Source organism: Rhinatrema bivittatum, chromosome 6 (assembly GCF_901001135.1).
Source record: "Rhinatrema bivittatum chromosome 6, aRhiBiv1.1, whole genome shotgun sequence".
In the NCBI taxonomy this organism is placed as follows: domain Eukaryota; kingdom Metazoa; phylum Chordata; class Amphibia; order Gymnophiona; family Rhinatrematidae; genus Rhinatrema; species Rhinatrema bivittatum.
In genome coordinates, this window is record NC_042620.1 from 180208989 (window position 1) to 180235639 (window position 26651).

The 26651-nt window shown below is 42.6% G+C and overlaps 1 protein-coding gene across 5 annotated transcripts in view; it reads left to right on the top strand.

Annotated features, from left to right (window-relative positions):
* The window catches only part of LOC115093864 (aldehyde oxidase-like), a 241379-nt gene that overhangs the window by 95938 nt on the left and 118790 nt on the right, over positions 1 to 26651 (top strand). For all 5 annotated transcript variants that reach the window (XR_003857428.1, XM_029606215.1, XM_029606213.1 and 2 more), the window contains exons 14-17: positions 4885 to 5069; positions 6330 to 6492; positions 13996 to 14085; positions 18480 to 18649. Coding sequence is in view for 4 of the 5 variants with exons in the window: in XM_029606215.1 (XP_029462075.1) it covers positions 4885 to 5069; positions 6330 to 6492; positions 13996 to 14085; positions 18480 to 18649 (608 nt within the window). In the remaining variant the exon portion in view is untranslated. The remainder of the gene's footprint in view (positions 1 to 4884; positions 5070 to 6329; positions 6493 to 13995; positions 14086 to 18479; positions 18650 to 26651) is intronic.

The window sequence follows — 26651 nt, forward strand, 5'->3', positions numbered from 1 at the left end:
CTTCAGAATTGGGGTTTTCTAATCAGTTCTCATGAAACCTGAGGGTAGATAACATCAGAAGGGGTAAGAGAATTCCAAGGTATCAAGACTGTGGTAAAGTGGTATGAATAGCCCAAGGCACAGTAAAGCAGGAAAAGGATACCAGTAGTGGCAGAATTTCTCCAAATAACCGACAGATGATCAAAGTAGCAGAAAGAATGTCAAGAATACCCCAAGGCTTTCAAAGAGAGCACTGATAACAGTGGCCTGAACCTCTAAAGTCAGCACGAAAGGGACAAAACAGCACAAAGAGTGGCATGAACATCCTAAGGCACCATGAAGGAGAACAAAGCAGCAAAGGTTCAGAAAAATCCACAGGCACTGGCAGAGGGACAAATCAGCACAAAGAATGGCATGAAGGCCCCAAAGAACTGAGAGGTACAAAGCAGCCATTCCAAGTGGGAAGAACATCCCAAGATGTAGAGTCTGGGGTATGGCAGCAAGGCTGAATGACAGCAAGAATCCCAAACTGGTTTATCAGGAGAATGGCAACAAGATAGAGTGGCCTACATGGCATTCTCTGATATTGTCATCAGTATCAGAAAATGCTAGCAAAACCCCCAAGGTGGTGCATCAGGGCATGGCAGATAGGCAGCGTGGCAGCAAGACTTACAAGATGGTATATCAGATGCATGGCAGGAAGTAAGAGAGGCAGAAAGAGCTCTAAGAAATAGCATCAGGAGCATGGCAGCAAGCACCCCAAGCTATATAGTGAGGGCATAAAAATTAGCACAAAGACATTAATGTCCCAAAGTGTAGAGTATGGGAAATTGCAAACAGAATGGCATGAAAACCCTCAAGGCAGAGTACAGCAAATCATGATCAGCACAAAGGTATCAAAACCCACAAAATGTAGAATCTATGAATTCACAAACAGCACAAAGTCATCAAAATTCCCAAGGTGTATATTGCAGGGAATTGTAAGCAGCACATAGGTATCAAAACCCTCAAGGTATAGAGTATTGAAAATCACAAACAGCACAAAGATGTCAAAACCCCCATGGCATGAAGTGTGACCAAACACAAATTGCACAAAGATTTCAAATTCCCCAAGGTGGTATATTTGGCGGCATGGCAGCTAGGTAGAGTGGCAGCAAGATCTCCAAGGTGCTTTCAGTCATCTTGTCACATACTTGGAAATTCTGGAAAGTCCAGCAAAAGCATATTGATTTTCAAAAAGACCAGATGGGGGAGGATATGCTAGCTGATGGGGTACAGCTTGTGCTTGCATTACTCTCTGTGGGAGCCACTCTTTCCTGTGCTACATCCCCACTGTGCCTCTGCCTTTGGTCTTGTGTTCACACACCCTACCTGCCAGATTCTCCTTAATGTAAGTGAGAAACTAGAACTGGATGGCAGGACTCCCTTTCATTGTGGATCACAATGTATGACAAGCATGTATGTCTTGTTTTCTTTCAGAGGTTTCAGTTATATTTGCAACTGGTGCTGCAAGGAGTCTACAAACTGCAACACTTCTGCTTTTATTCCCTCTTGCTCATGGAAACTCTCTTTTTCTCCATAATATTTACTATAGGGATGACCTCGCAGAGGGTGGTGCTTTTGGAACTCAGATACTCCATGGCATCCTTGAAGGTCTTCAGGATTTGTATCAGCTGCCTAATCACTACCCAATCATGTTGCCCCATGGGGCAATCCACACCTATCTCTGTTTCCATAAAACAGATCATGAAGGGGTGTATGCTACTCCACTAACCTCTACTGCATCATGTATGTGGAATTCCAGTGGGTACCAAAATCTTGAACCAGATGCTTATGAGCCATTCTAAATTTTCTGCTTCTCATGGAGAAACTGCCCCCCTTCACCCTTCAATGGAAATACCTTGCTATTTTCCTGTACATCTCTATCAAGTGCTACAGTAGTGTTCATGCTGGTTCAAATATTCCTGATGGAATGCATGCTACTCCCCTTTGCTTTAGGCAGCTGTACTGGATATGACTATGGCATTGGTTGTATGGGGTATGGATAATCTGCCTACTAAATGTAATCCTGGAGGGCACTTTGTAATTGGGAGCTAACATATGCAACATATGCTTAAAGCCTATGTTTTCCAATACCTATAGGGACTGATCATCCAGAGCAATTATTAACCCAATGCACCTCATCACTACTTTTGATGCTGCCTGCCCCTTGCCCCAGGACAGAGATACAGAACACCACCCCATTTCCTCTATGGTGGTTTGCCACTGCAGATTCCAGACCAGAGATGTCTTGCACATTGTCTTCTCTGCATCCTTGGGGGCTTCTGCTGGCATTGGAGTTGCAGTTGAGGGTAGACCATGAGAATAAAGGCCAGGGACATCACTCAAGCTCTCTACCTGAACTTCCTAGTCTTCCTGGGGTTTGCTATCCATATCATCAGTATCATCTATGTCCCCCATCATCTACTGGAGACATAGACACTACTACTACTGACTAAATCTTCCAATTTTTCTTCAGCTACTAACTCTTCAATTTCTGATTCAAGGAATCCAAGACAAGATTCTTCCTCAAAACCAGTTATTGAAAATAGTGTCTCCATTGTCTCAGAAGCAGTACTCATAAAGGATCATGCTGCTGTTTTGGGATGTTGTCTTTCTGTTACCCCTGTCCATGCCACTGCTCTGCCAATGCCAGCTTCAGATGACTTTCCCATCTTATGCCCCTGCTACAAAACAAGAGGGAGAACAGTTGGTGGTGACACATGCTTGCCAAATTTCCATTTCATCTGGCTTCCATTGCTGGCATTCTGTGGTTAAAAATGTCTATTTTAAACTTATGAGTAGGACTGTCTTTTTTCTCATTGGAACTACTAAGCTGAACTGTCTCTGTAGCAAATCCTCAACCCCTCCCATTCTCTCCTCTACTCTTTTGCCACAGTGTCATGATAGAATTTGCATATTTGGGTTTAGATATCACAAAAGAATTTACTGGTACAGTACCACCACTCGCAGTACCATTCTAGTGATTGCAAAAATGTCTGTCTCTCTCACACAGAGACACATATATAGTGTATGTATGTGTGCACTACCTACTGACTCCTTTTGCACACACAAAAAACTGTTAGAACAAAGAAGGCTGGAAGCTTAACAAGGCTCTTTACTTCAGTCTGTTTGCTAAGCTCACTGCACTATGCTATGTCAGACAGAGAAAAAAAAAATCATTGGCACTGCTTCAGTCTCCACTCCACTTCACTTCTACTTTGCCCCCACTGAACACACAAAGTAGTGCCTCTGTCTTTCTTCTGTCACAATGAGTGAGAGAGACCAGACCACTCATTGCAGCAGGGAAGATCATAAAATACCCTTTACTAGTGCCAAAGTCTACATTTTTAAAGCATTTCTTAAATTCTGAGAGAGCTTATGGAAAAGAGATGCTTCTTTGCAAACTGCCAGAGAACAAATAGAGAGTTTCTTGCACATGTTCATATCTTTCATTGGGAGGACATCAGTGTCACTTGATCCAGATGGCAGCTATATATTCTAGTTAAAAAGATGTTTCACTGTGATTTGTCCTCCATATGGTTTCCTTGACAACTTGTCCTGCCTTGGTTCTCAGGAAGCTGTGATGTCACACATGCAAGAGTTACCAGTTTGTTTTCTTGGCACAGCCATAGACTACAATGGGAAAAATAAAAGAATGAGATGAAAATTTTAATTTAAATATGTGGGCACTCTCCAATCATTTCAGGGGTCCATAAATGAAACAAAAATGGACTTATTTGTTGCATTTTACCCATTTATTTCAAACAAATGCAAATACCTAGTAGACGACAAAGATTAGGGCAAAGAAGTGGCGAAGGCAGAGTAATGTGTTCAGGATAACACAGCCTGAAAATTCTGAATGATGCAGATAACATGCAATGGCTATACATCATGATGCCCCCCCAAAAAATGCTGCTTACCTACAGCTCAGCATACTCTGCGGTATTATCATGCAAGTAAATGAATTCCTCTAAATCACCATGGACCTCTCCTGTTTGTAGTGCAAGTAGTTGTTGGTTCATTCCAGGATTCAACCTCACAGAGATTTAGTAAACTGGAAGAGACCCATTAGTGCTGCAAGCAGGTGAGATCTGTAGAAGTCAAGAAAATCTCCCTTTCATACATAACTGTGCTCTGGACCATGAGTACCTCCAGATAAGAAGCATGTCCTACATGTCATTCTCTGGTATTGTCATGTGTATCAGAAAATGCTAGGAATAACTACCCACCCCTCTCCTACTCAAGTGTTGGTCCAGCTGATGAATCAGACCCTACCAGACTAAAATTTTAAGATCATACAATACCGAAAGCAGTTGGGTATGTTTCCAAAATAATAGTATAGAACTGAAAGCTTCAGAATATAGATATTTTAGTGTGGCAAATTATAAAACCTTATCTTAAAGAGGATAGTTTTCTAATAGCCTGCATAGGCTAAAGTCTGTGGATACAATTTACCTGCATACTTTAACCAGAATTTTAAAAATAGATTTCTGTGCATAAATCAGCTTTGAAAATCCACATGTGAGCCTGGACCTCATGAATCATACATTCAGAAAGTTACACCTGCTTGAGAAAAGTTATAACTTTGTGCGTGAGGAGTTTGTGAATACTTTGAAAATCAAAGTATGTGCATAAATCACGATTCTGATCCAACTCTACCCCCTGGAATGCCTATTTAGTATGTACATAAAAATACACATGAAATCATGTTATGTAAAATCCTGCCATGGCTATTCTCAAAAAGTTACTTATATGCAAAAAAACCCCAGGATTTATGCATATAAGTACCTTTGAAAAATACTCACAAAATGTTTTTGTATCTTTAAATGTATTTATATCCTTATTTTGTTTTATGATTATCAGTGGGAGTATGTGTACGCATTCAGACAGGCCCAGCGTCGTACAAATGCTTTACCCATTGTTAACTCTGGAATGAGAGTCCTCTTCAAAGAGGGCACAGACATCATTCAGGATATCAGCATTTCCTTTGGAGGTGTTGGCCCCACCACATTGTGCATGAAGAAAACCTGCCAGGGGCTGAAAGGATGGTATGACGCATTTTATCTGTTATGTTTTAACTTGGTTTGTGGCCCTTGGGTCATGGAGAGAGCTGACTCCACCCACAGGGAGGAGCCCTGTGGGGACTCTCCATGACAGGCGGGGTCTCAGTAGTGATGGACACAGGCGTCAGAGAATATTTATTATACAGCAAAGAGAAACCTGAGGAGCGGGTTGTAAACTCAGTCCTGGAATTAGAAGACCTGGGATGGATCCTCCGGTAGTGATCCGCAGAGCGGGGTAACCCGGGGAATCCTTGTTTCTTGATAGACTTGTGCATGGTAGCTCTGGTAGTGATCCGTCGTACGGGGTAGGCCAGAGGCAGATGTGAATAACTGATACAAGACAGCGTAAATCCGGTAGTGGTCCGCAAGGCGGGGTAACCTGGAAAGTACTTGCTTCAGATATAGCTTGTGCGTTGTTTCTCTGGTAGTGGTCCGCAGCACGGAGTAAGCCAGAGATAGGTGTTGGCAATTGGCACAAGACATCGTGGATCCAGTAGTGGTCCACAGAGAGGGGTAACCCAAGGATCCCACACAGCAGGATAGATGAGGTAATGAAGAACAGGTCTTGAAGTCACCATGCAGTAGAGAATACATAGTAGCAGCAGCGGAGATCCGAAGCAAGAGAACTCAGCTGAAGAAGGTGAGACAGGCAGGAGAGGCTCTCCCAGGAGCGGATAGCCCAGAGTGCAACAAGGCTCTCTAGGAGCGGGTACCTGAGTCACTCAGCCAGGAACGCTGGTACAGTGATGCGAAGCGTCTCAGAGAAGGAATAGCAAGATGGAATCCTTGCTAACTTGTAGGTAGGAAAGTCCGGTTAGCTTAAATACACCTAGGCAGTAATGTCATGTGGAAGGGCCGCCCCCGAGGTTCCCGCCATGACATACACAAGAAGGAGGAAGGCACGTGCGTGCCCTAGGTCACTCCTAGTTCAAGATGGCGACCAGGATCTCCCTCGCCATCCCGGGAATGCCAAGGAGGTTGGCGTGCAGAGACAGAGACGGTCATCTTAGCCAGAATCGAGGCTACTGGGCAAAATGAGGTGAGCAGCAAAGGTTGCAGCCGTCTGAGACCGGGCGCAACATTATCATTATTACAAATATTTGTGCTGTAACCTATAACTGTTATATTTTCTGAATCTGAAGACCTCAGCAAAAATGTATTTCTGTTTATATTCTATTTCATTTTTTGGTTTCAGTTTTGATGTAGGATTTAACTGTCTGTATTAAAATGTACATCTCCTTATAGGCATTGGAGTGAGGAGATGCTGAATGAAGCCTGCAGGCAAATCCTTGATGAAGTTTTGCTCCCAGGCTCAGCTCCAGGTGGGATGGTGGAATACCGAAAAACTCTAACCATCAGCTTCTTCTTCAAATTCTACCTAGAAGTTTTGCAACAATTAAAGCAAGAGGTAATTTCTTTTGCACTATGTCTACAATTCTCCATTTATTTTAAGATCTAGAAAATAGACTATACATGGGAATATAGTGGTGCCTTGAAAGGATTTTTCTATGAAGCCAGACTAGTTAAATAAAATATTATTACTGCACTCTGAAATAGCACTAATCAGACTTGCAAAACTATCTAATAGGGTATTTCATCAAAATACATTAGGCCATTATCACGGGCATTAGAGCTCTAATGCCCTTGATAATGCCTTAACACATGCAATATTTATCACGTCGCATGACGCGAATAGAAATTTTTAAACGTATTCAAAGGGAAGAGATTTAGGCGGGTTCTATGAAAATGAGGGGCATTAACACAGCGTGCAATAGCGTAATGCACGATTTTAATGCCTGAAATAATTACACCTTTTTTCCAAGCTTTAAGCTGTGCGATATGCCCGGAATGGAATTTGCAATAAATACTGGGCGGGGAGAAGAGTGGAGTGGAGAGAGAGAGAGCCTCTGGGGTGGCACACATAGTAGTCAACTATTTATACCACTATAGGAGGACAAGCTAGTAACTCAAGGTGAGGTTTTGGTGGTGGTCTAGGGTTTTGGGGCCAGTTTTAAATGCACAGTGAGACGTAGAAACAGCACAGTACATATCAGTGAAGATTTGATGTGATTTTGAGTGAGGAAAGTCACACACAGATGAGATTTCTACAATGTTTTCTCACCCTAGCTGGCATTTTAGCAACCTTAGGCCTAGATTCATCAAAATGCGATAAATTTCACATGAATAACGCCCGCAATAAAGAAAAGGGACTTGGCTATGTTATTTTATTGCAATGCGTGTTAAATTTATCGCACCCCACGCTATTTTTACTTCGAGACCAGCGAAGTGCAGCCCAAAATAAGAAAATGCCTGTCTGAGCACTTCGCTGGTCATGAAGTAAAAAATAGCGTGGGGTGTGATAAACAGTTGTGATAAAATAACATAGCCATGCCCATTTTCCTTATTGTGGGCATTATTCATGTGAAATTTATCCATTTTGATGAATCTAGGCCTAAGGTTACTAAAATGCCAGCACATATGCTGACATGCTAGAATATATGTAATAAGTCAAAAACAAAAGTTACCATTCAAAACTGTGCTTCATTTTTGTCTTCTAGCTCAATTTACAAGAAAACACGACTTACAAGAATTTACTCTCATTAGCATATTTGAGATAAAATTATAATGCCAACAAATTAGCAGGCCGATACAGTACAGTGCGCTCCGGCAGAGCGCACTGTTAACCCGCAATTGGACATGCACTGTTAACCCGCGATTGAACACGCGTTTTCGATGCGCTAGCGTTACCCCTTATTCAGTAAGGGGTCGAAAACCTGTGTCCAACCCCCCCCCCGAACCTAATAGCGCCCACAACATGCAAATGCATGTTGATGGCCCTATTAGGTATTCCCGCACGATTCAGAAAGGAAAATGTGCAGCCAAGCCGCACATTTTACTTTCAGAAATTAGCGCCTACCGAAAGATAGGCGCTAATTTCTCCAGGCACCAGGAAAGTGCACAGAAAAGCAGTAAAGACTGCTTTTCTGTGCACCCTCCGACTTAATATCATGGCGATATTAAGTCGGAGGTCCCGAAAGTTACCAAAAGTTTAAAAAAAAAAATTTGAAGTCTGCCCACGGCTCGCGGGTTGAAAACCGGACGCTCAATTTTGCCAGCGTCCGGTTTCCGAACCCGTGGCTGTCAGCGGACTCGAGAACCGATGCCGGCAAAATTGAGCGTCGGCTGTCAAACCCGCTGACATACGCCGCTCCTGTCCAAAAAGAGGCGCTAGGGACGCGTTAGTGTCCCTAGCGCCTCTTTTTACCGCCGGGCCTAATTTGAATACTGAATCGCACGCACAGGAGAGTGGCCTCTCCCGCGAACTTTACTGTATCGGCCCGTAGGAAAATATTATGCAAAACAAACGAAATCATTGGAGTGTAAATTAGAGGTCGTGACATATTTAACTTACTGGATCAATAATGTTCTCTGAGACTCCTTCTGAATTGCCTTGTTGGTAAATGGATTTTCCTAGAATGTCCCATTAACATCTCTCTCTTTTTAGCTGCTGGTAAAAAGTGTTTATTTATAGCATTCAACAGTTTTGGTTACCCAGATGGGACATGGTGTGAGATTGGGGGGGGGGGGGTGACATGGCATTCCTGGTTGGTGAGTAAAGGCTTGTTCACTGACTTGCTTCCCTTGTGGTATCCTCTTGCTTTCATTCCTTCCCCATCTAAGGGGACCTCACTCTGATTTTCACATTTGCTACAACATACTAGCAGGTGAGAAAAATGTCTGTTTTATTGTGGGGGGAGTAGGTTTAGGTTTTGTTAAGTTGTTTAGCATTTGTGCTTGTGGGAATTCTGTGGCAAACTGATCAGGTTTATGTTTTAACTTTATTTTGTAATAGGGGTTTGTGTTGGTTATCCTCATTTGTCTAGGGTATTTCGGAGCGGCCTCGGAGGGAACAGGGAAAGCCATCGGGGCTCCCCTAGGGCTCTGCGCGCGCAAGGTGCACAAGTGTGCACCCCCTTGCGTGCGCCGACCCCGGATTTTATAACATGCGTGTGGCTGCATGTGCATGTTTAAAATCGGGCATAGATTTGTGCACGCTGGGTTGTGCGCAGGTATTAAAATCTGCCCCACATTCATGTATGTGTGCCCTTCCAGCTATTTAAAAATCACATAGCTTCTGCGCAGCCCACTTACGCTCGTATGTGGCTGTTTTTGCATGCATAAGGCTTTTCAAATCTGTCTCTAAGCTGGCAAAAGACTTGAGATTACTGTATTTATCAAATATTATTCAGTTCTTATTAAAGCTTTCTTATAACATTTAAAACACTATTAAAGTTTTCTCATGGGATTTAACAAACTATTACTCCTGTACTCTTCAAACTTCAAGTTATCACTCTTAAAAAAGCCAAACGCTAGAACATCTGTAATCTTTATAGTACATAAACTCCTCTCTTTTGTTTCTCCTAGGAATAACTGAAACTGGTTTCAACTCCTTTCATCAGTAATCTTTATATTACATAAACTCCTCTCTTTTGTTTCTCCTTAGAATTACTAAGTACTGAAACTGGTTTCAACTCCTTTTCATCACTTATAACATCTAAAATTCTTTAATGATGTCAATTTTACAGTGAATACCTCTGAATGTGTCTAACACCTGCCCTAACCCAACTGCCGAAAACTCACCTCGAATCAAATCAATTACAATGGTCCATATATTGAGAGTCAGACTGAGCCTTATAAAGAGTCTCTCTCTCTTTCTCTCTCTTATCAAGATATGTGTGTAAAGCTGCAGACATACGCATGTGAGGAGTATTTTATGGGCGCATGTTTGGCCCTTTTACAATCTACCCATTAAATTCCTGTTTGAATAAAACAATATTTTTTATATCAGAGAAGTGTATTTCTATTTCATTGATGTAAATCCTTTCTGGATTATACCATCTGGGAACTGCTGAGAACAACAATTGGAAACCCCATAGCCTTAGCCATCAACCATAAAACATGACAGCAGATAAAAAGTAGTGGTTTAGATTACTATCACGGCACATCTCAAAATTTAGAAAAACAGAATTGCTACCTCTAACACAGCAATAATATTTTATTAATACATTGGGTAGTTATTAACATTAATACAAATCTTTAACAAATTTGATATCTACTGAAAATCCTTACCACCCAAGCCTAATACATCACCACTACAGTTCTATTTGTTAGAAAACATATGCAGTCATCTACACATGCACACAGACACAAGTGCAATAAAATACAGTAGTCCAAATATATAGTTACTATGTGTAAACAGATACAATGTATCTGGCAAAGTACCCCCTCAATGTTATTTTGCTGAAATTCGTCTTTAGAGATGACTCGGTGGGCTGGATATGAGGGATTCAGCAAGCAGTCATGTATTTATTGTTCCTTAGTGAACACAGAGAGGTATAACAATGGCATTTGTACTGGTTGAGCCGTGTAAATATTTGGAATTCCTTATCATATTCTCTTTGTCAAATTTCAAACTCGCAACAATTCAAGAAATCATTAAAAACTTACCTATTTCAATTAGCTTTTGAGACTTTTGCATCAGAACATACTTAATCACCCTCAACTATCATCCTCCCCCATTCTCCAGCTACTTCTTTTAACAATATTTGTGGTTTGGGATTCTGAATACTAAGACTGGATATTCATTTAAGTTTTTATTAGTTTTGTCCTTCCATTGTTGTTTTTGTTGTTATCTAATTATCATACTATACTGCTCTGGTTTCTTTGTATTTTATTATGTATGTACTGTATGTAAACCCTTTTGATTAATTTTTATATTGTAAAAGCGGTATATAAACATTTCTAAATAAATAAATAAATTTATTTGCATGTGACAAAGGTGAGAAGAAATAGTGTTTAAATCTGTCTTTTCTGGCCACCACCCAAAGATATACAAAAGGAGAATCATGCAGCATATGGATACTGCATGTTTAATCAAAACGTTTTTTCGTTTTTTCTTTTAGTCTTTTCTTTTCCCTTTCTTCAAGCTTATGATGATGAAAACAATTAAGGAACATGTGACAAGCCGCCGGCGCTAGGTTGTTAGTGGTGTTTCAGACTGCTCCTTTTTGGGATGGTGCAAAAGACAATTGGCAGGCATAGAATATCAATGGTGTTTTGAAACCAGGATTTGGTTACAGATCCTTCTGAGAAAGCCATCTTGGTGAAACAGTGGCCTCTGTTGGGGTACTTTGTCAGATACATTGTATCTGTTTACACATTGTAACTATATATTTACCAACTGTATTTTATTGCTCTTGTGTCTTTGTGCACGTGTAGATGAGTGTATTTGTTTTTTTAACCAACAGAACTTGTAGTGGTGATGTATTGGGCTTCGGCAGTGAGGATTTTCAATAGATATCAAATTTGTTAAAGATTTTTATTAATATTAACAATTACCAAATGTATGAATAAAGTATTATTGTTGGGTTAGATGTAGCAATTCCCTTTTTCTTTGTTTTTGTATTTACATCCTTTAGGGAATTACATGTACCTTCATTATTTTGTTTTATCTCAAAATGAGTCACGCCAATGAATCCTAAAGTCCCAGTAGAACAAGCCCATTCAGGGTCTCCAGGACAACATCTGGGTTTACTGTCCCAAATCTCTAGTCATCAAATGTTCTTAATTATAGATGCTTCCAACCTGGGCTAAAGAGTTCACAAAAAAGGACTTTGGACTCAGGATCCCAGGTCACTCCAGGAGAAGAGGTTGCTTTAAAGCTTTCTGAAATCAGGTGACCTTCAAAATTCTCCTAGCCAAGCAATCAGGATGCCATATTCTACCTAAATGAGCAATGGAAGAATGGGCTCCATTCTTCTGTGCCAAGAAATTATCAAGGTGCAGATGAGGGCCATCTCTTTTGAGAAAACCCTAAGAGTCACATAACTGGCAGGAAAAGACAATACCCCGGCAGACAGGCTCAGTCAACACCTACACCCCCACGAGTGGCCCTTGGATGAGGGTATGACAAACCGAAATTTACCATGAGTGGGACATGCCTAAGATAGAACTTTTCATGACAGCTAAAACAGGAAGTTACTAATCTCTGCTACAGACATTTTCTCTTTTCACTGGGGAAAAGGACTTCTGTAGACATATTTTCCCACATCTCTGCTGGCCAAAAGTTTGATAAAACTCTGAAGAGATCATGGAACTATAATTCTCATAGCTCCTTTTTTACCGAGGCAGATCTTGTTTTCCCTTTTGGAATTTGTCTATAAGGAAACTGATAAAGTTAGCAACTTGCCCAATACTGATGGCATAGAACCAAGGAACATTACATCATCCCAACATCCAGCCTCTAGCTTTCAAGGCCTGGATATTGAGAAGGATGTAATATAATTCCTTGGTGTCTCTGAGGACAAGTCTAAAATCCTCCTGTCTTGTAAAAGGAGCCCACTTGCAGATATTATAATTTTAAATAGAGGAAATGTGTCATCTGGGGTGAGGGCAAGCCCTAGATTCCATCTCTTTTCCACACAAGAATTACTTGAATACCTATTATATCTCTCAAAGTGTTACCTCAAATCAGTTCTGTTAGGGATTGCCTCAATACAGTTGGCACTTATTCCCATCATATAGAAGAAAACCCCATTTCTGTACAGCTTCTCTTTCTCAGGATAATGTGGGCCTTGTTTCAATTGAAGCCTCACATCTGGCCTCCCAAAGAGGCATAGAACACCAGCATGGTTCTTATCCAGCTGTTAAAGGCCTTTTTTGAACCTCTGAACTCTTGTGAGCTCAAGTACATGACCTGGAAGATCTTATTTTCAGTGGTATTTATTTCAGCCTGCAGAATCACAGAGCTTCAGACATTTTCAACTTATCTACTATATTTATTTAAAATATTTATAGTTCGCCTATCACCAGTTCTATGTATATCCCCATATTTTAGGTTTTATCGTGCTTGAGGTGGTATCTGATTTTCATCTTGACTAGTCAAATGTCCTTCCAACATTTTTCCCTAGGCCACATCTCCATAAAGGTGAGAAGGCTTTTAATTCCCTGGATTGTAAAGAAAGCTATTGCCTCCGATCTGGAGCAAACTAGAGCTCATAGAAAATCCACCCAGCTTTTTATTTTTTTTTTTGACCCCCATCAAGTGTGGGGGTGCAGTGGTAAAATGCACCATTTCTAACTGGATAGTAGATTGCATCTCTTCTGCTATGCCCATGTTAGGGTCATGATGATGTTAGTTATCCTTCCAAGATATACCTTCATTGAGGAGATTTGCAAGGTTATAACATAAAGTTCAAGCCACATATTCATGTACCATTACTGTTTACCAAGATAGTAGGTTGGGCCTGTCCTTTCTTCACAGCCCCTTTGAGAGAAAGAACCCAATTGCATCCCACTTAGGTCCCATTTTATAATTTTGGGTTGTCTTTCCTTTTGTTTAAAAATACAATAAAATTGATTTTTTTTTAAACAATCTGCTCAGTGGTATTTGTTGTTGTTCTCCCTTGAAGACAACCCTTATCTAGGGAATCCTACTTTAGTGACTTGGTGAACCTACTTTTCTTCAGAGAACAATATCAGGTATTCTCTGAAGACAGCAGTTCACCAGGTACACAGTTCTTCCAAATTCCTCCTTGGAGTTGTTCTCCTTGTAGTCTAAGTTGTTGTGGAACTGAAGGGAGCTGTGGGGTCACAGCTGGAATTGCTGTGCATAATTAGTGAAAGGCCTTTTCCAGAAAGCTCTGGAAGAATCCGTCCATGATGTGCATGGTAGAATGACCCACTTGTATGTCTTAGAGAACACCCATTGCAGGTAAGTTGAATTACTATTACAGAAGATTTGGATGTATATTTTCTTTAAGAAATATTTTGTATGACTAATCTTAAAATGGTACAAATAATCTATAAATTAAACAGCTAACTTTTTTATTGCTAAATTGGCTTTTTTCAGAACCTCAGTCACAATAAAATATCAGTGCAAGACATGAGTGCTTTAGAAGAATTCCAAGAAAATGCACCGCAAACTGTTCAGATGTACCAGGTCAGTTGGATTATGATTGTACATGCTAGCTTTTTATGAAGCTTGATTCCCAGTGTGAATGACTGGGCATTTAATATTATTCCAATGATCTCATAACAATATCTATGCAGGAAGCATGCCTCAAAACTGCCTGATTAATAAGGCAGTGTGTACCATAATCTGATGCCTCTAAAACACTTCTCTAATATGCAAAGGACTGTTACAGATGACACTATAAGAGAAACCAATGAGAAGGACCCTAACGAGTTACTCCATTCCTCAATGTATCCAATTTGAGAAAAAGCCCAAGAATAAGATTCATCATCAGACATGACATGCTAGTTTAGAGACCTTAAAAAAAAATAAAATACAGACTTCTTTTCTAATTAAAATGGCCAAGACCACCTATTAAACTCACTTTTATTCCTGTTGCTAAGACTAAACTAATAAAATCTCAATGTAATAGTCCTAATAAAACAGCATGCTCAGCGCTTCACTTAAGTGCCTAAAGTTAAGTATATTTTCAGAACATAAGAACTTAGACATATAGAACTTAGCTTTCAGTTGAAAATTTCCCTAAATTTAGGGCCTAAAACTTATAGCTCTAAATTTAGAACTTCAATTGCCTGGTTTTAGATGCCTAAGAGGATCATTTATTAAGCTGCGGTAACTGTTAATGTTTATTTATTTTCAACAATTAAGTCCTACTCTCTGTTTCCTGTCTTTTAACCAGTTTTGCTATCCACAATAGGACATTTCCTCCCATTATAGGCAAGATAAAGGTATCCTGCGATTTACTCACCGTCTTGCTTCTCCTGGTCTCTGGAGGGGAGAGGGGTGTGTGTGCAGCACTATGGAAGTGTACCCCGTATCTCCCTTAAATGTGCTACAAAAGGCCCAGAAAAGGATACCTGTTTGCCTCAGAATCGATTAATTTATTTTTAGACATATAGGGGCAGATTTTAAAAGCCCTATGCGTATAGGGGGGTTACGCGCACCAAGCCTATTTTGCATAGGCCCAGCGACGCATGCAAGCCCCGGGATGCACATATGTCCCGGAGCTTTGTGAAAGGGGTGGGGGCAGGACCGAGGCCTCCGGCACAGCGGCTGTGCCAGGGGATCACGCGTGGGCACTTGGCCAGCGCACGCGACCTATGCCTGCCCAGAGGCAGGCACAACTTATGAATTAAAGGTTGGGGGTTTAGGTAGGGATGGGGGGGGGGCGGGTTAAGTAGGGGAAGGGAGGGGAAGGTGGGGGGCGGAGGGAACAGGGAAAGCCATCGGGGCTCCCCTAGGGCTCGGCACGTGCAAGATGCACAAGTGTGCACCCCCTTGCACGCGCTGATCCCAGATTTTATAACATTCGTGCGGCTGCGCATATGTTATAAAATCGGGTGTAGATTTGTGCGCGCCGGGTTGCACGCACAAATCTACGCACATGCATAGGTATTAAAATCTGGCCCTTTAGATTTACCACATAGAACAAAATAATCTCTTATGTTAGGCATGAAACATAATAAATCCTTAGCATGGAATACACTTCTGATAATTAGTAGGGATGTGCAGAAGAAAAAAATGTGTTTTGATTCTTATTCATTTTGCCAGGACCCAAATTCGTTGCATTCGTTTTTCTGGGAAAAATCTTGATTTGTTTGATTAGTTTTCCGTTAACGTCAATGGGGGAAGTATTTGCAGTCTATTTTTGGCTGCAGAATTGGGGTTTTCTTATCAATTCTGATGAAACTTCTGGGGAGCAATCATCAGAATGAGAAAAGAGCTCCAAGGTACTTCGGCAAAGTGGCATCAAAGTGGCATGAATAGCCTAAGGCACTTTAAAGGGGCAAAGGGGTACCAGAAGTGACAAGAGTGCTTTAACAGAGGCACAAAGCAGCAGCGAGAGTGTCAAAAACACACCACAGCTTCAAAAGAGAGCACCGATAATAGATGCATGAACCCTCAAAGGCAGCATGACAGGCAAAGTGGCAAGACAAGTGGCATCAACATCCTACAGCACAATGAAGGGGGAACATAGCAAGCAGAAAGACTAGTACCAACTCACTGAGGAACCATGATAGTGGAAAGAGCACCACAAGGAGTTGAGTGAGTCATCTGGTGTATGGCAGCAAGGCAGAGTGGCAGAAAATTGATAAGGGCAAGACACACACAGACAGAAGCACCATTCCTTTCTCACCTACACACACATGCACACACACACACAGAAGCACCCTTCCGATCTGAAATACATATACACACAAAGGCCCCCAGCTGAACAGCTCGTCTCCGGCGGCGGCTGGCAGCAGCCATCTTCATTTCTTCAGCCTAGTCTCGGGCTGCGCCGGTCTTCATTTCTCCGGCAGCGGCTGGTGGCGGCCATCTTCTTTTCTTCGGCCTAGTCTCGGGCTGTGCCGATCTTGTTTTCTTCAGCCCCGCCAGCCTGCTCTCCATCGGCGGCTGACTGCGCCAGTCTTCATTTCTCCGGCGGTGGCTGGCAGTGGCCATCTTCTTTTCTTCGGCCCCATTGGCCTGGTCTCTTCATTCCTTCGGCCTGGCACCCTCAATGGCCTGGAGCAGAGGAGGCCACATGATCCGCTAGTCTGGCTCACCGGGAGAAGCCCGATCCCCCGATAGGCCAATCCGTCCCTACTTTATCACATGGCCTTTTATTTCTCAAACACTACTGCGTGAACCAAAAGAATAAAAACGTATGATATGTTGCATTCGTGGGGGATCGCGATACATTTTGCGGACCTACGAATGCAACGAATAGGGACCTATACATTGCGGATTGTGCATTCGTTCAAAACAAATGCACATCCCTAATAATTAGCTTAGCAGGTATGAATAAATAAGAAGAAATATAACACATCACATTAGCTACAACTTGCTCGTACTTTAAAACACTCCTAACCTGCTAGCCCATAGATAGTAAGCCAGGCATTAACCCCTTCTCACCACTTTGAAGATCCTTGGTCTCTGAGCTGTGAGGGAAGTGACAGTACTGGACGCAGCCTCTGTCTCTGAAGCATTTGTAGATCTCGCCCCTGAAGGAGGGGCAGAGGACAAGACTAGTTCCTTGGGAAGACTCCAGCAAGTGTGACTCTGGATAAAATAGTAGGGCTGGGGAGCTCTTCCATACAGCATTTCAGGACACTGGATCTGGTCGGTCAACATAGTTGCAGGGCAGGGAGCAGTGTTTCCAGTGTCTTCTTGCTGGTGAATAAAATATGGTGAGCCACCACCCCAAGCCCTTTTTCCCCCAAGGATTTTAAAAGCCAGTGTAAGCAAATTCAGAGGCTTAATGCATACTAATTTAGTGACATGAATCCATTTCTGAATGGGTCCTTTTTTATGTGGACTTCTTGCCCCCCCCCCCCCCCCCCCAGCTTGACCATCAGGCAGGCGCATGACAGATAGCTAACACGGTCTTCTGACAGGGCTGACCTGTCTGACAAAGCCCCTTTTTTTTTATTGGAGGGTCCTGTCTTCAGGCGGAACTGAGCGATGCTGATATGTTTGGATATATTTTTACACATACACGCCTGGCCTGCATTGTCTTTCTGAGTCCCCTTTTTGAAGGACTCAGCATGTAAGCCCAAGCTTGCTTGTGCTTGTTGCTGTGTTTGCTAAGACAAGACTCCAGTCTGTTGATCAGTGGCCCATGTCAATAGTGCCTGCTTGGCAATCAGATAATTCAGTCACAACTGCAGCTAGTTAGAAATACAGTCCACCTCTCCATTGAAATCAGAGAATCCATTTTGCTGCATGTACTGCAGTAACTTGGGGGTTTTATTCCTACACTATTTTTCTCAGGAGTCTTTCATGAGTGACTTTGTTAAACAAATTTAGAAAATCCAATTCACCAGATCCCCATTATCCACATGTTTATTAACCCCTTCAAAAAATGTAGCTGATTGGTGAGGCAAGACTTCCCTTGGGTAAATCTATGTTGGCTGTGTCCCATTAAACAATGTCTATCTATATGTTCTGCAATTTTATTCTTTAGAATAGTTTGTACAGTTTTTTCCAGCACTGACATCAGGCTTGCTGGTCTCCTCGAGAATGGGAAAAGCTACAAGTATTGCCCACACAACATGTGCTTTTAGTCATGGGGAAAGGAACAGCAGCAGGAGCAGGACCCAGGGCATCCGAGCAAAGTATACACAAGGAATGTATTTTTAATTGCCCATAGGTACTTCCATTGGCGATTTCAACATGCAAACTCTGTGGATACTTCTTTATCTGCATTCCCTGCCAGAGAAGTGATTTTGAAAGGGAAACTCAAAGAAAGAGTGCCTTTTGCAGGCCTGTGGGGTACAAAGTAAGCCCTGCAGGATGTCTGAAAACTGGCCTCCTATATATTACAATTTCATGTCCTTCTATAAGAATAAATTGTTTTGTTTTTTTATTAATCACAGGATGTAGCCCCAGATCAGCTTTCCCAGGATCCTATTGGGCGTCCTATAATACACCAGTCTGGTGTTAAACATGCAACTGGGGAAGCTGTTTACTGTGATGACATGCCTGTTATAGATGGAGAGCTCTTTCTAGCTTTTATAACCAGCACCAAACCTCATGCAAAAATTATGTAAGTATATATCACTTAAAAGACAGAACTGCATATAAATGATGCTCAGCTTCTAATATGGTGATTCCTTCCAAAAGGCTTTCTTTTACAAAAGCCATTCTAGTTTTTTTTTAAGACATATTTATCCTGCTTAACATATCTCAGATTTCTTGAAGCAGAGTCACACAGTGACCAGAGCTGGTGCCACAATATTCTGTCAATTTCCTTACTACCTTGGCCACTGTATCATTCTCCCTCCCATCCGTTTAGGCTGTTTATATTTTTTAATATATAATTGTTTGAAAAGGAGTTGATATGAACATTCCAAAGGGATGCACAGAGTCAAAAATTTTGATTTGGTTTATTTATTCATTTTGTAGATCACAATTATTCATTCATTTGGCTTGTTTCAGATGAAATTTTTTTTTTAATTTTATTTGTTCAAATAAAAGAAGCACCAAGAATGGCCCAAGGCTCAATAAGGGGGACAAAGGACACAAATAATGTGGCATACATACCTCAAGGCAGCACGAGGAAAGCAAAGTGGCACCAAGTATGACATGAAAGGAAAACACAGCACCAAAAGTGGCAAGAAAAATCCCAAGGTAGCAATAGATCATCAAAGCAGCAGAGAGCCCGAATAGCTCAGTCGGTAGAGCATCAAAGCAGCAGAAAGAGTGGCACCATGAGAGGCACATGAGAGGCACAAAGCAGCCACACACAACAACAAGAACATCCCAAGGCTCCAAATAAGGGGCAAAGGGAAACAGCCAAACTGGTACAAAGTTCTAGGCTGGGAGAAGCAAAGAAAACTCCCTGAAGGAGGCCTCATATCATTTACATATGACATCATTAGGTGAAGGGTCTGGCTGTACAAGCTTGGAGTTAGTCTTCCCCTTTGCTGTGTATAATCTCAGCCCTGTCAGTATCATCTGCCTCCACCTCCTCACTGGAGATTAAGATGCTACTGACTAGAGATCCCAAATTCTCTTTGGCCACTAGATATTAAATATCATATGATTCAGGGAATCCGGGATACAATTCTTCTTCTGAATCAGTTTTTGCAAATATTGCCTCCATTACCTAAGAAGTCATAATAATGGATAAGCCCTGTCCTGGTTTTGAGTGCCACATTTCTGCTGCCCCTGCCTTTTCCTGTGGTATAATCCATCAAAGGCTAAATACCAAACAAGACTAATAGTAAAAGCCATAAGGAAAGGGAGTTTAAAGAAAAAAATCCAAGTTCACTTAGAGAATATTCAGTTCACTTAGAGAATAGCCACTGCCATTAGCAATGGTAACATGGAATAGACTTAGTTTTTGGGTACTTGCCAGGTTCTTATGGCCTGGATTGGCCACTATTGGAAACAGGATGCTGGGCTTGATGGACCCTTGGTCTGACTCAGTATGGCATTTTCTTATGTTCTTATGTTCTTAGGTTATGAAACTATTAAAGATAACTGGGTAAGGTCTATGTAAAGCATTGAATTGCCATGGCAAGACCAAGTGTCAACAAGTACCATAATGCAAGGAATTTGGAAAGAACCTCAAAGATAGCTGGAGCAGAGGAAGTATTTATTTATTTATTTATTTAAATATTTTTATATACCGGTATTAGTAGGGGACATCATACCAGTTCACATTCGAACAGTAAGGTTTGGAAAGTACATGTTAACAGGGAGTAGGAACTGGGAGGGGGATAACAAAAGTGCAGCGTGGAAATAGATTAAACAAAAACAACGAAATCCTTAACATAAGGAAAATAGAATCTCAATTAACATAAGAGGAGTAGAATCGCCATATGGAGGCGCATGGGAGAACAAATTGGGTGTAGGTCTATTCAGGGTAGGCTCGCTTGAATAATCAGGTTTTTAACTTCTTTTTAAATTTAATCACACAATCGCACATTTAATCGTATCATTCTAAGGTACCTAGATTATCTTGGAGCAGCAGCAATTGTAATTATAATCAGACATGGTAGGTGCAGAGTAATGCAGCAAGAAGAGTGGCACTGCTTAACAATCAGACTTTAGAATGTGTAGCAGTGGCACACATTGTCTACTGGCTGGCTATGCCTATATAGTGTTCTACAGTTGTACAGTCTGTCACAGTGTGTGCAAAAATGTCTCATACACTGTGTATGTGTGCTACCTCCTTGTGTACACATATATACAAACTCTGAGACAGAGAAGAAACAGATAAGGCACAGGCTGGTGTTTACTGAAGTCTGCCTCTGAAGTTAATAATAAATGCAGATTAGAAGACAAGACTGCAGCAGACAACTTGAGATAGAAAGACAAAGTAGCATCAAAACTCCCCAAGATGTACAGTGTAGGGAATTGCGAATAGCACAGAGGCTTCAAAGCCTCCAAGGTGTAGAGTGTGGGTAATAGTAAACAGCACAAAGGTATTAAAACCCCCAATACATACAGTGCAGGGAATCACAAATAGCATGATAGGCAGTAGAATCCCCAAGGCATAGAGTTAAAGAAATAATAAACAGCACAGCGGCATTAGAACTTCCTAAGGCCTCATAAGAAAGGCAAAGGGAACAAAAAATATTTATATAATGAAGGCCCCAAGGCATCGCAAAGCATCAAAATGGTATCCATAGTGGCAGGTTTTCTTTCAAGGCACTATGAGATAGCATTAAGCAGGTCAGGCATTAACAGTGGCAAACTTAGACAGCAAGGCGTAGAGCCAGGAAAGAGATGGGGTGAGAGGAGAAACTTGTCTTATTTTCTTTTTTTTAACGTTATCTCTTTTGGGGGACAAAATACCCTGCATAACCAAGAAAGAAGCAGGGTGAGAGAACTGGGCCAGGATCCTAGAGGGGCACAAAAAATAGTAAGATGAATAGCCAGAAAAGAGGTGGAGTGGTAGGAGAAAATTTAATTTTTTTCTTTTTTCACATTTTATTTTGGATACAGTATAACTAAGAAAGAAATAGGGTGGGAAAACTAGGTTGGGATCCAACTGGCAAACAACTCTGAGGCATCAAAACCCACAAGGTATTGCATCAGGGTTATGGCAACTAGGCAGAGTTGTAGTAAGACCTCAAGATGTAGTGTCAGGGGCATGCCAACTAGGCAGAATGGCAGCAAATTCCTCAAGATATAGCATCAGAGGCATGGTAGCTAGGCAGCGTGGCAGCAAGACCTCCAGGGTGTAGCATCAGAAACAGGGCAGCAAGTCAGAGTGGTAGCAAGACCCCCAAAATGTAGCATCAGGGACATGACAGCTAAGCAGAGTAGCAGCCAAATCCCCAAGGTATTTTCACTCAAAATGACACTTGCATGGAAATTCTGGAAAACCCAGCAAAGGCAGATTGATTTTCAAAAAGACCGACTTTCCATTAACTCTGGTGTCAGCTCACAACTCTGGTGTCAGCTCACAATCTCTCCTGCCAATGAGAAGACACTTCCACTGGGCATGCTGGCTAGTGGGTAGGAAAGATAATGCTGAGCCACCTTAGCCAGGACTGGCCAGACTGCGGACTTGTGTGCCCAATATGCCAGCAGATCTGTGTCCATTTTCCTAGTTGGCTCAGTCAGCATGTCACAGAAATTTCTGCTGGAATCTCTTTTGTTGGGGTGTTGTGGGAGTCTCTATTGCCATCTGCTTTAGTTTGGCCTGCATCAAGAGAGACGGTTCTGTGAAAAAAAAACATGGCTGTGGGAAATTGAGGTGATAGCCGATACTACTCTCTGGTGTGGGTATTCTTTCCTGAAGTACATCCCCCTGTGCTTCTACCTGTCACACTCCTGTTCACATACCCTAGTCACCAGTATCTCCTTCATGTAAGTGAGATATTGGGACCAGAGGATGAGATTCCCTTTCACCCATGGGTCACAGACTGTGGCAAGCATGTAAGTATTGTTTTCTGTCAGAGGTGTCAGTCTCACTTATACCTGCTGCTGTGAGGATTCCACAAACTGCAACACCTCTGCTTTCATTCCCTCTTTCTCACAGAAACCCTCTAACTTTAACTTTTCTTCCAGAATTTTTACTATGGAGAAAACTCCACCCAAGGTAGTACTTCTGGAACTCTGATCCCCCATGGCATCCTGAAGAGCATCAGGATTTATGTCAGCTTCCTCAACACTATCCAGTATCCAATCATAATGTCTCGGGGAGCGATCCACACCAATCTTTGTTTCCAGAGACAGATCATGAAGGGATGTCTGCTGCTCACTAACCTCTGCAACATTAGATAAGTGGAATTCCAGAAGATGCCAACATCTTGCATTAGACACTTATCCCAAATTCTTCCTACTACTCATGGAGAAGCTGCCCACCTTTCATGCTACAATAAAAATACCCCACTATTTTCCTGCACCTCTTTATCACGTCCTTCAGGACTGGAATCCTGTGATCCTTGGGCCCCAGCTCCAGGGCATCCCTCACTGCCAGGAACAACAAATATGTAAAGCATTGGATCCTCTTATAGTTCCCATTTTCCAGTGCCCTTATCATATTTGCACCATTGTCTGTCACAAAAAAAAACCCCTGCATAAACACTTTTGTCTCTCCAATATAGCTATCAGCCTTCCAGCATCTTTCTTATGGCTGTTAGTATATCGCATAAGGTATGGATGGTATCAGTCACCTGAGTGTGCAGTACAGCCTACCTGCACCCTGATGCTTGGTCCCTGCACGTGCTGCTGCTGCTGGGTCCCTGCACCATTGTATCAGTAGGGAGAAGCAGGGGTATGTAACATTCTGCCTAGTCCAGATATCACTGATGAAATGCATGCTATTCCCCTCTGCCTTGGCCAGCTGCCATGTACAAGGTGGGGATAACCTGCCTACTGGAGAGCACTTTCTTATTGGGGGCTAATTTGTCCAGCAGATGCTTAAAGCCCAGATTCTCCAATATCTGCAGGGGCTGGTCATTCAGTGCAATCATTTCCCTAAAGTACCTCATCGCTACTTTGGATCTGCCTGCCTCTTACCCTGGGACAGTAATACAGAACACCACCTCACTTTCCTCTATGGTAGTTTGTTACTGCAGGCACATGGCAGGTGGCTGCTGGCCTGTCACTTGACTGGTGAAAAGGACCATGGGGTAAGTTTAGGGAAAGGTCTTCCACTTTTCAACCTTTTTGCTACAGCTTATGCTTTGAGTAGCAGAAAGGGTCTCCAAGCTAGTAATGCAACTTTCCTCTGATGCCAATGCTAGCAAGTGGTAGGTGATGATACATATCAGCATTTGTCAGATGCCCTAGTACCTTCCTTTAGCTGATGGGCTTAACATGGGTCTTCCTCACTTTAAAGTGCATCCAAACAATGGACGTTTTTTTCAAACTCCTGTCTGCATCCTTGAGGGCTGCTACTACTACTGGCACTGGAGTTAAGGTTGAGCATGAACTATGAGGAAAAAAGGCCAGGCCATTGCTCAAATTCTCTACCTGCATTTCCTGCTCTTTCTGGGGATTGCTCTCAACACAGTTAGTATCATCTACCTTCCCCAACTCCTCACTGGAGGCTAAGACGCTACTGACCATAGTTCCCTCTAAGCTGAGCATGTGAGCAATTGCTCATACATTTCAGAGTGTCGCTCACAAATTTTACATGATTGCTCATATACATTTTTCTTTGTCCTATATACAGAAATGCAATGCTAATATTGGCGCTCAAAAATTGTTGGTTTAAAGAAATTGTTTCTCACATGAAAAACAATTTGCACCCACCTAGTCACTCCTTGGAGGGAACATTGCTACAGACTAGAGCTTCTAAATTCTCTTGGGCTATTTAATATCTTCAGATTCAAGAAATCTGAGACGTGATTCTTCCTCAGAATCAATTTTTGGAAATACTGCCCGTATCACCTCACAAGCAGTAATCAACGTGCTGCTGCTTTTGGATGTTGTACTTCTGCTGCCCCTGCCCTGCTAACACCAGCCTCAGATGACTCTCCTGCTTTTTGCCCCTGTTCGAAAGCAAGAGGGAGAGGAACAGGTGACGGTGGCAGATGCTTTCCCAATTTTAATTTCTTATGGTTTGAGCTGGCTTCCACTCCTGGCTTTCTGTGACTAAAAAATAATATAAGTTTAAAGGCTGGACTTTCTTTTTTCTCACTGCTAATACTGTGGCTCTGCAGGAAAACCCAGTCCTCTGCCTTTTCCATTTTTCTGCCCAAAGTCATTCTCTCTTCTCCCTGTGATAACAGTGGTGTGATGGAATTGGAAATAGCTACTGGGGGTTTTGATATTATAATATACTTTTTTGATACTGTACTAGTTAACAGTACTACTCTAATACTGACTGACTATCTGTCACACACACTCAATCAAATTAACAGACTGAGCTCACTTCAGTGTTTAGCAACCACTGCCAACTTGCCAAGCAGAGTTAACAGCTTGTTAATGGCATAAACTCTGTCTTTCTAGAGCTGTCTCTCACAGACAGGCTGATACTGTGAAGTGTGCTCAGCTGAACGCTCTGTTTTACCCGCAATTGGACGCACGATATTGACGTGCGTCCACTACTCCTTACACAGTAAGGAGTTTAGGGCTTCATTTTCTAAAGTATCGCAGGCCTGCAATACTTTAGGAAATGAGGGGCAGGGGGCTGAAACGGGGGGCAGGCCTGCGCGAGCCGGCAGTGATCGCACCGTCACAGTGCGATCTCTGCCGGTTTCGCACCCAATAGCGCCACCATAGGAGGTATAGCTTTTGGGCACGAACACGGACGCGAAAAGGGCCTTACCTTTTTGTCGTCCGCGGCGGCTTCGCGGAGTCGGCCCCAGTGACGCCCCGACTCCTCCTCTTCTGGGGCCGATTCCCTCCCCATTTTGGTATCGCATGTGAAAAGGGACGTTTCCCTTACCACGTGCGATACATTTAGAAAATAAGGCCCTTAGTGTGTCTAAAACGCACATCCAACTCCCCCCCCCCCCCCCCCCCGAAACTAATAGTGCTCATCACATGCAAATGCATGCTGATGAGGCTATTAGTTATTCGCCCGGGATACTGAAAACAAAGTGCAGCCGATCTGCACATTTTATACTCAGAAAATTAGCACCTGCCTGGCATTAATTTCTGAGCAGTCCAAAAAAGTGTACAGAAAAGCAGAAAATACTGCTTTTCTGTACATCCTCCAACTTAATATCGTATCAATATTAAATCGGAGGAGCCAAAAGTTAAAAAAAAAAAAATTAAAAAACTTTTTTTTTTAAATGTGCTGGTGGGTCAGTCAGGAAAACGGACACTCAATTTTATGAGCGTCCATTTTCCTTACCGTGGCTGTGCACCGGTAAGGAAAACGGATGCTCATAAAATTGAGCATCTGCTTTCCTAACCCATGGAGAGCCGACCTGTCCTGGGCGCCCGCTGCTAAGGAAATGCTAGGAGAGCACTATTGCCCCTAGTGCCTCCTTTTTAGCGTGTACCTTCATTTACATACAATATCACAAGCTCAGCAGGAGAGGTGGCTGGGCACACGTTAGGAAAGTGGGCACTCAGCACTGAGCGCCCGTATTCCCGTAGACCTTACAGTATCAGCCTGAATGTGTGTAAAAAAGTCACTCTTACACACAAACACACACACGCACACTATGGGGCAGATTTTTAAAGGGGTACGCACGTAAGATATGCGCGTAACCCCCGAAAAGCTGTCCCTTCCACCCCCTGCGTGCACCGAGCCTATGTTGCATAGGGTCGGCGGCGCGCGCAAGCCCCAGGATGCGTGTAAGTCCCTGGGCTTTCCTGGGGGGGGGGGGGGCTGTCGGGGGCATGTTGCGGCCAGTGTGTCATCGGGGGCATTCTGGGGGCGGGGCCGCAGGTGTGGTTCCGGCCCAGGGGCATTCCGGGGGCATGGACGCGGCCTCTGGACCAGCCCCTGGACCGGAACATGGCATTCTGCGTGTGCAAGTTACGCCTGCCTTAGGCAGGCGTAACTTTTGAAATAAAGGTAGGGGGCGGAATTAGTTAGGGCTGGGGGTGGGTTAGTTAGGGGAAGGAAAGGGAAGGTGGGGGGGTGCCGGAAAGAAAATTCCCTCCAAGGCCGCTCCGATTTCAGA